This window comes from Paroedura picta, chromosome 7 (assembly GCF_049243985.1).
Source record: "Paroedura picta isolate Pp20150507F chromosome 7, Ppicta_v3.0, whole genome shotgun sequence".
Lineage (NCBI taxonomy): Eukaryota > Metazoa > Chordata > Lepidosauria > Squamata > Gekkonidae > Paroedura > Paroedura picta.
In genome coordinates, this window is record NC_135375.1 from 5,266,078 (window position 1) to 5,281,239 (window position 15,162).

At 58.1% G+C, this 15,162-nt stretch overlaps 1 protein-coding gene across 11 annotated transcripts in view; it reads left to right on the forward strand.

Annotated features, from left to right (window-relative positions):
- The window catches only part of UNC13B (unc-13 homolog B), a 148,883-nt gene that overhangs the window by 122,077 nt on the left and 11,644 nt on the right, over positions 1 to 15,162 (forward strand). For 7 of the 11 annotated variants that reach the window (XM_077346631.1, XM_077346632.1, XM_077346635.1 and 4 more), the window contains 6 exons: positions 596 to 722; positions 8,856 to 8,952; positions 9,841 to 9,984; positions 10,113 to 10,190; positions 10,704 to 10,781; positions 11,835 to 11,867. In XM_077346631.1, the coding sequence (XP_077202746.1) occupies positions 596 to 722; positions 8,856 to 8,952; positions 9,841 to 9,984; positions 10,113 to 10,190; positions 10,704 to 10,781; positions 11,835 to 11,867 (557 nt within the window). The remainder of the gene's footprint in view (positions 1 to 595; positions 723 to 8,855; positions 8,953 to 9,840; positions 9,985 to 10,112; positions 10,191 to 10,703; positions 10,782 to 11,834; positions 11,868 to 15,162) is intronic. The other 4 variants (XM_077346634.1, XM_077346637.1, XM_077346627.1 and 1 more) reach the window with 1 other exon arrangement.

Below are 15,162 nucleotides of genomic sequence, written 5' to 3' on the forward strand. Positions count from 1 at the left end.
CTCACCACCTCCTTAGGCAGCCTATTCCACTGCTGAACTACTCTGACTGTGAAAAACTTTTTCCTGATATCTAGCCTATATCGTTGTACTTGAAGTTTAAACCCATTACTGCGTGTCATAGAATCATAGAGTGGGAAGGGGCCATACAGGCCATCTAGTCCAACCCCCTGCTCAACGCAGGATCAGCCCTAAGCATCTTAAAGCAAGTGGGGATCGGGGCCAGTGATTGGCCAAGGTGAACTCAGTTCCTAGCTGGGTCCATTGTGATTCCTCCTCTTGAGAAAGTGTCAGGGAGCGTGTTGGGAGGAGCGGACGGACAGGCTCCGTTGTCTGCCATGGAAAGCAGGAGTTCCTCTGCCCTTCTGGGGTTTTTTTGTTTGTTTGTTTGTTTGTTTTGGGGGGGGATTAGGAAGATCAGCTCCCCTCCTCAGGCTGCCGAATGATAGGATCCTGTCCCTGTTCTCCGATTGTAGCTTTCTGAGACTTGATGCAAGGTGGCAGATGAGCTGGGGCTCCGTTTCCAGAGAACTGCCAGAAAGGGGGACTGACCGGATTGCATTCTCTCTCTGTCTCTCCCCCCCCCCGCCCCCCCCAGAGCATGAGAAGCATCGGCTGTGTAAGAGCGCAGACTACATGAACCTGCACTTCAAGGTGAAGTGGCTCTACAACGAATACGTCTGTGACCTGCCGCCCTTCGAGGGGAAGGTGCCCGACTACCCTGCGTAAGTCATAGAATCATAGTTGGAGGGTCCCTCCAGGGTCATGTAGTCCAACCCCCTGCACAATGCAGGGACTCACAGCTACCTGCCCACCCACAGTGACTCCCAATTTCATGCCCAAGTGATCCCTCCAGCAAAAATCTCCAGAATCCAGCCTGGCCTGGAGGAAATTCACTTACGGTCCCACAGTGGCAATTAGCAGCTCCCTGGGTATGCAAGGAAGGGGGGCCACAGGAGGCAAAAACTGGCACATCCCTTCCTGCCCCCCCACTCACCATCTGCCGAAGTTCATAAAATCAACATTTCTGTGAGATGACTCTCTAGTGGTCTTTGCTTAAAAACTTCCAAAGATAATCCACCATCTCCCGAGGAAGCCTGTTCCACTCAGGAACCGCTATAACTGTCAGGAACCCCTTCCGGATATTTAGCCAAATATTTTGAATTAATTTCAACCCGTTGGTTCTGCTCCGACCCTTTGGGGCATCAGAAAACAACTCTGCTCCATCTTCTCTTTGACAACCCCTCAAGTATTTCATATCACCTCTTAGTCGCCTCCTCTCCAGGCTAACAGACCCAAGCTCCCTCAACCTTTCCTCATACAACTTGGTCTCCAAACCCCACATCATCTTTGTAGCCCTCTTCCAGTTTCTCTACATCTTTCTTCAGTTGTGGTCCCCAAAACTGAACATCGTACACCGTGAGGTCTAACCACTTGAAGTGGTAACATCACCTCGCAAATAAACCAGTGTGTCTTGAGCCCCCTGGGCAGTGGCAGGGTATAAATCTGAGCATAAATCAGGCCTGTCCCGGATGCTCGTTCCAGGTCATCCGGTTGCAGGGGGAAATCTGATCTAAGGTTCCAGGAAGGCTGCACTGGTTTGGGGGCTGCAGGCTGCAGGAGAGAGAAGGAAGGGTGCCTCAGCAGCATCCATGAAGGGACCAGAGAGGAGCCCCATCTTGGGGTAGGGAAGGGTGGCCTGTCCCTCAGGCTGCGATGTCTCAGAGCAAGGGCCTGCTGCAGAATCCCTGCTTGGAGGGTTGTTGCTTCATTTCTCCAGCGACTGTACAAATCTTACAAGCTGTCTGCAAAAATGTTTCAAGGCATGGCAGAAAAATTCCTTGTCTGCACTTCATGCCAGTTATCATACGGATTTCATGGTGTCCCCGAAGCTGCAGGGATTGAGGTGAAAGGCCTGGAGGCTGAAGCCAGCAGTCCCTCCTGTCCTTCCCCAGCACCGGCCAAGCCTTCAGCCCCCGTCCTGGCCGCTCCGTGGTATGGCAGAATGGCAGTCATGGGCCCTCTCCATCAGCCCCGGAAGGTCATTTTCTCTTCTCTCTGCCACCCGCTCTTTTTCGGACATCCAGCTCATTAAGGGTTCTGGAGAAGACGAAGCCGGCTGACTCCTCTGTCCTTGTGCTTTTTCTTAGCAAGCCCTGTTCTGCCTAACCCCCTTCTTGGCTACATGCCACCTCCTGAGGGGGATATATAGGCAGAGGCATCTCTCAGGGTAACTCCTTGCCAACCGCCCTGAACTTTATGGGAGGGCTGTATAGAAATAAATACTAGATGGGATTTCCCCACTGTGTGGACCAGACCCTCGGTTTCACTTCCCTGCCATCAGGGTTCAACCTCTAGACCAGTGGTCCCCAACCCCCGGTTCAGGGACCGGGACCGGTCCGTGGATCAGTTGGTACCGGGCCGCAGCTCCTCCTCGTCCTCCTCCCCGGCTGCTGCCTTGGGGGCTGCCCTGCTGCTCTGCTGCCGGCTCACTTTTGGTGCTCTCCAGCGGCCGCCATGGCTGGGGCTCCCCCTCGGCATTGCACTGCGCAGCTGCTACTGGCAGCGCCCCCCAGCAGTCGGCGGGAAAGCAAGTGGAGCAGGGACTCAGGTGGCGGCGACGTCCCTCGGCAAAAGACTACCCCCCCCGCCCCAGTAAAATTGTCAAGTGTTGACCGGTCCCAGGTGATAAAAAGGTTGGGGACCACTGCTCTAGACCAGTGGTCCCCAACCTTTTTCAGGCTTGGGACCGGCAGCAGCAAGGAGGGCGATTGCCTGGCCATGCATGAGCAATGTGCATGCGCAGCCCTGCTTCCCTCTCCCCCCCCCTCCCACAGTATGAAGCTTGCCGGGCCGCAAGCTTGCAGCCTGGTAAGTTTCTTACTGCGGGGGGTGGGGCGGCGGGGAGAGGGAGCCACGGCCCAGTGCCAGGGCCCGGTGGTTGGGGACCACTACTCTAGACTACCCAATGCCCAGCCTGCAGCAGTGTCTGTTAACTGCAGGATACTTTCCCAGGGGAGTGGCTGCTTGCCAAGCTACTAGGATTGCCAAGACAGAAGAGCACGACATGGACCGGAGAACCACTGCCAGCTTCTAATTTATAAGGGATTTATTAAAGGAACAAGGTTTATCTATTCTATTCTATAAGCATATCTAGAGTACAGCATAGAGTTAAGCAAAAGGATCAAAAGAAATTGGGTGAGGCGCAATCCTTCTGTCCCTCTTCTAAAACAGAGTGGGCACCATACTGAAGAGTCTCCAGGTTCCCGTGGCCTGTTCATCTCTCACCTGGCAGCTACATGGTGCAAGATGGCTTCTCAAATCAGGGCACTCTCCTACTTCGATGGCCCGCAGGCAAAAGATGCCACTTCCTGCGGTCAGCTGGAGATATAACCTCTCTGTCCTCTGCCAGGTCCTCCTGGGAACAAGCCCCTCACTCCTGGGGAAAAGTCTTGGCCCCACCCCCAATACCTGCTTCCTTGCTAGGTCAATTCATATTAGAAGGGAGATGAGCAAGTGATTAACGTTGCCCCTCCTCTCTCTCCAAAGCTGATAGGACAAAAACCCTGTGTCTTTTTCAAATACTCAGGGAAGGATGGCATTTTGTCGCAGTCCAAAGAAAAGGGTATTGCCCTCTTGCTGTTCTAGGAGTCCCAGTTTGTCGCGTATGCAGGTGATCCAGCCAAGAGAGGTATGCTTGTTCCAAGCTCTTGGTGCCTCTGGCCATCCTACTCTTGAGTTCAGAGGCATGATTCAGAGGATCGCTGAGGCACATGACTCAACAGGAGTCCTGCCATGTTCCTCGCCTCACACGTGCTGCCCATCCCCACTCGGGGGGAGTTATGCCCACCTCACAGGGAGCACAAAGAGCTCAGAACCGTGGCCGTGGGACCATGTGGGACCCGGGCCAGGCGTTTTGGCTTGGCTGTGTAGCTAAGGGGGCTGTTTGTCAGATGGCCCTCAGTGGTGTGGGGAGTGATCTCGGCCCTGGGCAGCGTCCCCTGCTGGAGTGCCCTTGAAGATGAGCCCTGTTTCCACGGTGCTAACTCAGGCACTTGGGCTGGGCCGCAGGGCCACAGCTGACGCCCCTGCCTCCTCCTCTGGAGCGGGCTCTCAGCTGCCGCCAGGGCAGGGTGCCGACTTGGAGGCATGTCGGGAGTGGGGTTGTTTATTTGGCTAATAATGTTTGTCTTCACTGCAGACAGGAGATATTAAAATCTCTGCTTCTGCTTTTCCTTGAAATGTCAGCAAACAAGCTGAGGCAAACAGCAGGAGCCCTGTGGCAATGGAAGAAGAAGGAGAAGAGTTGGTTCTTATATGCCGCTTTTCCCTACCCGAAGGAGGCTCAAAGGGGCTTACAGTCGCCTTCCCTTTCCTCTCCCCACAACAGACACCCTGTGAGGTGGGTGAGGCTGAGAGAGCGCTGATATCACTGCTTGGTCAGAACAGTTTTATCAGTGCCGTGAGGAGCCCAAGGTCACCCAGCTGGCTGCATGTGGGGGAAGTGCACAATCGAACCTGGCATGCCAGATTAGAAGTCCGCACTCCTAACCACCACACCAAACTGGAAGAGAGCGAGCCCAGGGCTCTAGGGCAGGAGACGGGAGAAGGGAGGAGAGAGCTCCTCGGCCAACGCCCGGGGGACTCCCGTTGACCTCTGTGCAGGAGGCTGGCTGGGTCTTTGCCTGGCTTCCCTTCCTGCCTGCATCTCCTGGCGAGCAGGCAGGAGGAGCCCAAGGGGTAGGCGGGAGGCCACCCGCAGCTCCTTGTGGCTTTTTGTGTGCTCTGGGGAGGCTGGAGAGCCTGTCTCCGTGGACCACCTCCCATTGCTTGCTTGTGTGGAGTGCCAGCTGCTGGCCATGGCACAAACCTGCCTGGCTCTGGAGCCTCCAGAATCCCTTTGTCTTGGGGCAGTGATGGGGCCACGTGGTCCATGGCCCCCCTGCTGATCCTCAGGGAGGTTGGGAAGCCCCCTGCAGAGCTGCCCTGTCTCAGGCCTCCTTCCCTTGCCTGGAGCTGCCTTCCACTGAGTCTGGCCATCGAAGCCGGGGGCGCTCCCTCGGCCTGCCCTGAGCTCTCTGGCTCTGGGCCCCTGCTCAGCTGCCTCGCAGAAAACCCTTGAAACTTTTCTGTCTGACAGCTGAGAAATCTCCAAGATTTCCCTCCAGCCCAGCCCTAGTCCAGGACTGGCTCCCGAGCCCTTCACCATCCCCTCTTTGGGGGCGGGGAGCCTTGGCCCTCTCTGGATCCAGCCCCTTCAGTCTCTGACAGGGAGGCCATCAGCGCCTCTGGCACGTACAAGCACAGCTGGCTGAAACGTTTCTGGATTGTTGTCTCTTACATGCTCCACGTTGTTCTTCAGCCTTTGTGAAATTTCGCAACCACCAAACACCTTGCAGCGTGTGCTGTGGAAGAGCAGAGAGCCACCGCCTGCTGGGATGTGCAAGAGCTGATGCCCTCTCCCTGTGGGGCAGACGGCCCCACACCCATCCAGCACCACTTCCCTTCTGATTTCCAGTGGTGCCGCCGCTCTATTCTGAAGTGTGAAGGGTTATTTCAGGCTCCTCTTGGCTTCCTCTTGCTCCTGCGTCTCTCACGTTCTTTGCAAATTTAAGCAGCCCATAATTAGCGCCGCCGTTCGTATCAGCACAGCTGCTGCCGGTTCCAGTTTGGAGAAGGCTGTAATCCACGGCGGAGACAGCACAATGCCCGTCTGCGTTAAGTCTCACCGCCTTGTTTGCAAGCACTTGATGTTTGGGTCGCTCGCAACAAAGCCCCGCTTGGCTTCCAGGCAGGCCTCCTCGGGGGGAGCGGCACTTCCAGGACCGGGCTCTGAGTGCTGCTCCCCCGGCACCCGAGGCCTGCAGTTTCCCTTCAGCCCCCACACAGGAATGCTCTGCAGCCCCTGGGTAGCAAAGCAGGTGGTGATGTTTGGGTGCCAGCAAGGTGGCGGAGGAGAGAGCAGGGGCCTTCCAGGGGAGGGCAGTCTGGCGCGCTTCCCTTGGGCACACAGAGCCTCACTTTAGAGGCTGAAGAAGGGAAAGGGAGGGTGAGCTGCTCTGGAGGTCTGATAGACCCACACGCTTTGGCCCCTTCCTCCCCCGGAGAGCTCGGGAGTCACCCAGTGAGCCTCAAGGCAGCCCTTGAAGGCCCCTCACTGCTACTTCACACTGGTTGGTCCTCTAAGCCTCTCCTGTCCAGACTGTGAGCCTCAAACCCCAAACGTGCAGCTGATCAACACAAGAACACAAGTTTGCTTATTTCATTGAGAACAGACTTTTCTCATGGGGACTCGAGGTGGGCTATGAAATCTAAAGCCCCATTCAGGCAGATGGCATCCGTTGAGGGAGATTTGAGCAGCTGGCCTTGGGTCCCCTGACTGTGCTGTCCAAGGGGCAGCGTGCCTTTGCTTTGGGGGTGGGCCCTGGCAGCCCTGTGACTCCTGCTCTGGGTCTGTAGTGGGGGGGGGGTACAGGGAAGAGATGCTGGGAGACTCTCTCCTCTCACCCCCCCCCCCCAAAAAAGGCAGGGAAATGGCAGGGGGATTATGGACTCTCCCTCACTCTTTAGTGTAGTGGTTTGGTGAGAGCCAGTTTGGTGTAGTGGTTAGGAGTGCGGACTTCTAATCTGGCATGCCGGGTTTGATTCTGCGCTGCCCCACATGCAGCCAGCTGGGTGACCTTGGGCTCGCCACGGCACTGAGAAAACTGTTCTGACCGGGCAATGATATCAGGGCTCTCTCGGCCTCACCCACCCCACAGGGTGTCTGTTGTGGGGAGAGGAAGGGAAGGCGACTGTAAGCCGCTTTGAGCCTCCTTTGGGTAGGGAAAAGCGGCATATAAGAACCAATTCTTCTTCTTCTTCAGTAATCTCAGGGCTCTCTCAGCCTCACCCACCTCACAGGGTGTCTGTTGTGGGGAGAGGAATGGGAAGGTGACTGTAAGTCGCTTTGAGCTTCCTTCGGGTAGGGAAAAGCGGCATATAAGAACCAACTCTTCTTCTTCTTCTTCTTCTTCTTCTTTTTCTTCTTCTTCTTCACTCTGTGGCCTCCGTCCAGGACTCCCTCCCTCCCTTCCTCCTTCCCTCTTCTAGAAACTGTGGGCAGCCCTGATCAAAGCCCCCTCACCTCCCCCGTCCCTGAGGCTCTCTCGGCCTGTCCCTCCTTCGTGCCCCAGAGCAACAAGAAGGGGCTCCCTGTACCACTTGGGGTTAGTTGCATCGGAGGCCCCTCCCCCAGCATCTCCGTGGGTCAGATTAAGAGCCAAGCGCTGCATCGTCTCTGTGGTCGGGCTGCCAGGGCCGGGCTTCCCACGCCTGCAGTTCGGCAACGGAGCGTTTGAGCAGGGATGTTATTTCTCACCTAAAAATTAGATTGAGAGCTGCACAGTACAACTTGAGCAAATAATTCCCTGCCTGGGGCATCCAATCTGCAACAGCAGGAGACGTGAGGAAGAAGGCATTGGGGGGGGGGGAAGGGGCACGTCCACGAACGCTTGCCTTCCGCTCCCTCCGTAAACTGCTCGAGGGTGACTGCCCAGGAAGGCGGATTGAGTGTGCAGCGAGGGCAGAAGGTGAAAGGCAGTTAGTGGGGGGGGGGGGGGGGAGACGCCACAGCCAAGAGAGGGAGCAGCGAGCTGGCATGAAGAGGTCCAGGGGTGGCTCTCACAGACCCCAGGGCCCTGCTACATCCATCATGTGAGCTGGGCCAAAGCGCTGCTTAAAAGGACCCCTCGCGGTTGTGGCCCCGGCTACTCTCCCAGCCTTGTTCCCGCTGGCTTCCCAGATGGACACAGCCCCCTCCCCCAGCCGCATTTCCTCCGGCCCCCTGACCACACCTGCAGATCCCGGGTCATGGCCACGGAGAACGTGCTCGGAGGCTTAGAGGGTGCGAAGCAGAGCCTGCCTGCTGGTGCCACCCAATCACAAAGCTGTGGGTGGTCATAGAAAGGCCCCCTGGCCCTCCACAGGACAGATCCTGTTGATTCTGCTCCTGACCGGAAACTGTGTGTGTCTGGTCAGAGAAGAAAGGTCAGACCCACCTAATTGCCACACAGCTCTCCGTCCAGCCACTGAACAAGGGTTGGTTTGGCCACTGAGAGATCCGTCTGATGCAGCAAGGAAGACGGTCCCCTGCCCAGCTTTCTTGGAAGGGCACCCACCAGAGCGGCCACAGCTGTCTCGGGCCCACTCCTACGCCTGAAGCGAGACTGGCATGGGTCCATGGCAGACATGCCATCGAAGATGCCTGGGCTGGCTCCACTGCCACCCCCCCCCCCCCAGGAAAGACCAGTTCCAGCCTGGCCTCTACTTGGCCTTTAAGCAACGGAAGTTTTAAAACGCTGGGTTTAAAAGCTGCTTATTTCAGAGTTGTAGGGAGGACTCCTATTTTCAGCATGGCAAGAAACCCCAGACGTGGGGCAATGGTGCAGAATATGGTTGGGAAGCGGAGCTGTGGACACGCCCCCCTGGGACCCCTCCCCTTCCCACCCCCTCCAGGCCCCTCCTTGGCCATTTGGGGAATGGGGGAGGCAGGGCAACGTGACCATAGATGAGCCACAAGGGAGGGCAGTGTAAAAAAGTAATAAATAAAATAAAATATAAAGTAAATGCTCATATCACCTGATTTAACAAATTTTAAAAATATGTAAAAAATCATTTTACTCCCACCGTTTCGGGAAACCCTTCCAGGGCCATCGAGGAACCCCAGGGTTTCACGAAATCTGTTCCCTGCCCTGGGCCTTTGGGGAAGGACGGGTTAGAAATCCTTCCTGGCACCGATCCCTCTCCCTTGGTGAGCAGTCGTGGGAGGGCCAGAAGCCGCTGACCCTTCTTTGCCCTGGGTGCCCTTCCCCCTCCAGGTGGTTCGAGCAGTTCGTGATGCAGTGGCTGGAGGAGAACGAAGACGTGTCCCTGGAGTTCCTGCACGGCGCCCTGGAGAGAGATAAGAAGGACGGGGTGGGTCCTGGGGGCTGGGGGGCCCGGGCTGTGTGTGTGTGTGTGTGTGTGTGCAAGGGGACGCAGTTCAGCCTGCCTGGGGACTGAGAGCTGTGGAGGCAACTGGCTTGGCTCTCCCCCGTCTTACCTTTGGAATATGAGGCCACAGATAAGGGAATCTTCCCTGCGGTCAACCCTCTGCACCATGCTGCTGCTGCTGCTGCCGCCACTCATGGCATCCGGGGAGAACTTGGGTCAGAGCACCAGGGCTTCTCTACAAAACGCCCCTCCGCTCCAGGCTGTCCGGGTGGGCAGATGCTGTTGTGGCTAGTGGGGGGGGGAGGGGGCAGCAAAAGGAACCTGGCCCTCTGTGCACGGACCGGCCTCTGACTCGTGACCTGAGGGGGCAGGTGGGGAAATCAGCCAGTGGAGGGCTGCCTGTTCCTTGCCCTGGGTGATGTCTGGGCAGTGCTGCAGTCTGCTGCGGGGGATCCTTGTGGGAGGGAGGAGCCAGGGTGCCGTGGGGGGGCTATGGGGTCCCGTCTCTATGGAGGCTGGGTGGGTGGCGTTAGGTCAGTTGTGCCCGCTCTCGGCCCAATCTGCCTTGCAGGGCTGTTGTGAGGATAAAACGGAGGAGAGGAGAGCCATGGAAGCTGCTGGGGGGACAGGGGAAGAATAAATGAAGTCAGCACAAAGCCCCTGGAGGCAGGGAGTCTGCTTCTCCAGGGGGTGGGCCCAGGCACCGAGCCCTTTTGACCCTGGGGCTGGTACTGGGGGGGGGGGCATGACCCCCCCCCGCCGCCCACGAGAAGCCTGGTGGCCCTGATTGCAGCCCATCGCCTGGGGTCACGAGTCTCCTGCACACGGTGCTCGCGAGGTGACGGCTGCCGTCCTCTGTTTGGGACTCAGTTCCAGCAGACTTCGGAGCATGCCCTCTTCTCCTGCTCGGTGGTGGACGTCTTCACCCAGCTGAACCAGAGCTTTGAGATCCTCAAGAAACTGGAATGCCCGGACCCGGCCATTGTGGCCCACTACATGCGGCGCTTTGCCAAGGTAGGAGCCCCGGCGGGGGAGGGGCCTGGGGGGAGCAGGGCTCGGTGCCCCCACCCACCCACCCACTTGAGCCCGGCCACCGTTGCCTACGCGCCTCTCTCCCTCCCTCCCTCCCTCTCTCTCTGCAGACCATTGGGAAGGTGCTGATGCAGTACGCGGACATTGTCTCCCGGGGCTTCCAGTCCTACTGCTTGAAGGAGAAGCTGGTGAGACCCACTGCCTCTCTTCCTCCCCCACCTGCCCCCAGCCAAGGAGGCTGCCCGTCCTTCCTGCAGGCCCCCTTTCCCCTGACAGCGAGGAGGGCTGCCCTGCCCACCCTCCTCTCTCTGCCCCACAGGAGAACTGGGGAGGGCCTGGGGCTCAGGGGCAGAGCCTCTGCTGAGCGTGAAGAAACTCCCGGGTAGAAGGTGATGTGAGCCGAACTCTGCCCACGGCCCTGGAGACGCCCTGCCGATCGGAGTAGACAAGGCTGGCCTTGATGGGCTGAGGGGAAGCCCCACTGGCCAGCCCGCTCCCCCCCCCCCGTGGCCATCTCTGCCCTTTGCCCCCTGGGCTTCCCGCCCCGGCTGGGAGGGAGAAGCACCTGCTGGGACAGACTCGTGTCCAGCACGACGGAGTCAGAATCTCCCCTCTGCCCTCCCTGCCTGGCCCTTGGTGCCGGGTGCTGGCACTGCGTCCTTCGCGAGGAGTGACGGGGCTCCGGGCTTTCTCCCCCTTAGCCCTGCATCCTGATGAACAACATCCAGCAACTGAGGGTGCAGCTGGAGAAGATGTTTGAAGCCATGGGGGGAACTGAGGTGAGTCAGCGGCCGACACGGCCACCCGGGGCCCCCTTACGTATGGTCTTTCCCTAAGAGTGTGGTTGCAGGGCTGTTCCCTGTTAGGCCTCACCTAGGTGGAGGGTCTGGAGGGCAGACGTCTGCCGGGGATTGGGCAAACCCTGTGCCATAGATGGGGGGTGGGAGCTGCACCTTCCACGGGTGCCAAGGGGGGCGGCCAGGGGGCCTGGAAAGACCCAGTCAGGGCCCCACATGAGGCACAGGCAGATGACATCATCCTCCATGAAGGACACGTGGGGCCCTCTCTCCTTCGTCCAGGGCCCACCAGTGGGAGGGCTGGGTTCTGCAGCAGGTCTGCATTCTGCCCTTGGTCTGCCACTGGCATTTGCCTGGCAGGCTGAGATGTCCTCCTTGCTGGGCTGGTGGCCTCCGGGGCTCAGTTCTGCCTGCAGAAACGCAGCGGGAGCCCCGGGCTGGAAGAGCCTGAGGCAGAGAGGCCAGCCCAGGAGCCATCCTTGTGGACGCCGAGATGGGTTTGGTGCCCCTGGAATTGGGCATGCCCCTGGGGTGGGACTTAGGGTTTGTCGTGTGGTGGCCCTCCACCTGCAGGCCTTTCCACCCTCTGCCATTTAACATCCCCTGAGGGGCACCCACATCCTGAGGGGAGAGCCGAGGGTGCCAGGGTGGGTGTGGGCTGCCTGGGATTCCAAGCGATGAGTTAGACAGGACTTGTTCCGAGGCTTCTGGGTTGTCTGGACAGGAAAAGTGCAGCTCTGCACATGAGCTGACCCGTGTCACACAGTCCCCCTTGAATCACCGGAGCTGGCTTGGGAGGATCCAGGCTCTGAGTGTGCTCGGCCTCGTCTCTATTGCCACTAGTTGTTTTTGTGTGGAGAGGGCTGCGTTGCTGCAGTCCTTGGTCCAAGTGGAAGACCCGTTTGACACACCTTTGGGGAGATGGGATTTGGCCCCCAGCTGATTCGAGCTGTGCGTTTCTGCCAGGCCGGTGGGGTGAGGCAGCCGGGTTTAACCGGAGTTGTCTGTCTTTTTCTCTTCCTCATGCTTGTCAAGACTCCGGATGGTGAACAGAAGAAGCTGGATGATGTTAGAATCAGCGCTGCTTCCTTCCCGCCCCCAGCCCCGCCACCCCTCCCTCAATGACCTGCCAGTTCTAGAGATGGGGGGAGGGGGGGTGGCCTCTGGCGGGCCCCTTCTGGCTCCCTCTGGCACAGTCCCCAGCAGCTTCCGAAGCCGCGTTTGCTCAGGCCGGCCATGAGGATGGCCTCCCGCCTTGCTGGGGCCAGGATTCAGGGGGCTGCGCTCCTTTCTCCAGAGCCCCTCCCCCCGGATCCATTTGCCAGATGCTTGAAGGCAGTGGCTGGGTGGTTGGGGCAGAATCGCCTGAAGCTCAACCCCTCCCAGACGGGGGTCCTGGGGCCGGGTGGGGAGAGGACAGGTCAGGAAGTGCACTTACCCGCTGTGGCCAAGGAACATCACGCCCGACAAGGCCTCTGTGAGTGATTCCGGGCTCCTCTTTATCTATGGAGGCCCAGGTCATGGGTGAGGAATGCTCGGCGTTCTTCCCTCTGCACCAGGCACGGCTACCAGCACCCTGCTTGTCTTCGGCTCACGTGGCCACAGTGCCTCAGGCAACAGCGACTTCAGGGTTGGAGTTCTGTACCTGGCCCGCCCTGGTCCTTGACCTGGAAATTACAGCTGGTGCAAAGTGCGGCTGCCAGGGTCCTCACAGGTACACCCAGCCTGTGCTGAGGCAGCTGCATCAGCTGCCAGTAGTGGCCCAGATCAGGTTCAAGGTCTTGGCATTAACCTTTCCGGCCATCCGCGGTCAGGGCCCCCCTTGCCTGAGGGACCGCTTCACTCTGCAGATGCAAACTTACTGGAGATCCCTGGGCCAAGGAAGGGTTGCCTGGCCTCAGCCCGGTCCGGGGCTTTTTCACTCCTGGCCCCGACCAGGTGGAAGGAACTCCCCGGAGAGCTGAAGGCCCTGACGGAGCTTGTGTGGCTCCATAGGGCCTGTAAGACAGAGCTCTTCCACCAGGCCTTGGGCTGAGGCCAGGGCAGTTGTGTTCTTTTATGTTTTATGAGGGTTTTTATTGTGGGGTTTGCTTTTATTGTTACCTGCCACGAGTGGGCTATAAATCATAAATAAAATAAATAACCCCCCTGCAAGGCATCTGTCAGAAGGAGCGTGAAATCAGAAGAAGTGGCTGGGGTGGGAGGGGGCAGACCTGGTGCCCTGACAGGCAGCCTGGCTGAGTCCAGGGGCAAAGAGTCCCAGCCAGACAGGGTCTCAGGGCCCTTCCTTTCTTCTTCCCTCCCTCCCTCCCTCCCTCCCTTACTTCCTTCCCTCCCTTTTTCCTTCTTCCTTCCCTCCCTTCCTTCCTCCCTCCCTCCCTCCTTCCCTCCCTCCCTTCCTTACTTCTTCCCTCCTTCCTTCCTTCTTCCCTTCCCTCCCTCCCTCCCTCCCTCCCTCCCTCCCTCCCTCCAAGGGCTGCAGGGGATCCCTGCAGATTGTGCAGGGGTGGCCCAGCTGGCAGAAGCCCGACTCAAAGCAGCCCTCCAGGAAGAGTCAGGAGTGAGAGGAGAGCCTTTCTGTGAATGGCGACTTCCTTGGGCAGGGCCTTCTGCAGCCATGGAGCCTTCGGGCCATTGGGAGGAGGAGAATCATCCCAACTCCAGAGGGGTAGCTTCTTGGCCAGCTCCCTTCCCTTGCCCAGGGCCAGCGATTCTGAGATGAGGGAGCTCCAAGTGGTCAGACAGCCACGGCCATCTTCAGATTTATAAAATACAAGGTTCAAAGAACAAGGTTCACAAACAGATCTCTAGCACTGCACAGTTAAGCCAACGAGGCAAAAGTAGTTGGATGAAGCAGAATTCTGCTTCCTCTTATTAAATGGTAAAATATTACAGAAATCCAGTTAAATGTCATCAGGGTCACCAAAACTGAGTACTGAGAAATGTTGTTGCTCATAACAGTTTTTAGAATGGTCCCTTTGGGGGTCACGCGTTGGGGCTGCGGGGGACACAGGGGCAAGGCCTGCGGACTGACAGGGGCGGCTTCCCCCAGCTGGTGGCCCCGGACTAGGGCCCTGCGGTGGCCCTGTGGGCTACCCTGGGAAAGTCCCTTTTGCTGCTCTCCTGGAGTCGGTAACCAGCCAGAGTAGGCAAAGTGGAGCAGGGCTAACTTCACACATCCCTTCTCCCAGAGCTGAGAGAGAGAGAAAAGAGTTTCAGTTTGAAATTCCTTAACAAAGGGAGGCATTTCACCACGCCTTGAAGAAGAAGAATTATCATCAGCATTGAATTTATTGCTCGCTTTAAGGCTTGCTTGGTCTCAGAGGTGCTCCTGGACTCGAACTTAGTTGTGCCTGCTGTTGCCAGCTGGGGGGGGGGGGTGATATGTGGCAGATCCTGCCGGGCCCATCCATCCATCCATCCATCCATCCATCATCCATCCATCATCCATCCATCCATCCATCCATCATCCATCCATCCATCATCCCTCCATCATCCATCCCTCCCTCCATCCATCCATCATCCATCCATCCATCCATCATCCATCCATCCATCATCCATCCATCCATCCCTCCATCCATCATTCCTCCATCCATCCATCCATCATCCATCCATCCCTCCATCCATCCATCCATCCATCATCCATCCATCATCCATCCATCCCTCCCTCCCTCCCTCCCTCCATCCATCCATCCATCATCCATCCATCATCCATCCATCCATCCATCATCCATCCATCCATCCACCCATCCCTCCATCCATCATCCATCCATCCATCATCCATCCATCATCCATCCATCATCCATCCATCCATCATCCATCCCTCCCTCCCTCCCTCCCTCCATCCATCCATCCATCCATCATCCATCCATCCATCCATCCATCCATCATCCCTCCATCCCTCCCTCCCTCCCTCCCTCCCTCCATCCATCCATCCATCATCCATCCATCCATCCATCCCTCCATCCATCATCCCTCCATCCATCCATCCATCATCCATCCCTCCCTCCCTCCCTCCCTCCCTCCCTCCATCCATCCATCCATCCATCATCCATCCCTCCCTCCCTCCCTCCCTCCCTCCCTCCATCCATCCATCCATCCATCCATCCATCCTGGCGCGTCTCCAGTGCTCCTGCTGTAGGAGGGGCAGCCAGCCTTGCGCAATGCCCAGGCCCCAGGTGGCAAGAGGCAGACTGCGGTCTGATTGGAAAGGGGTGTCCTTTGGCCCAGCAGCCATGTGGGGAAGAGTAGGGATGCGTAGCTTGGCCCTTGGTGGCCCTTGGAACTAGCAGCCTCCTTTGATGCGGCCCCAACAAGAGCCAGGGGGATGCATACCTCCGTGCGGGGAAGGGGCTCCGTCGCA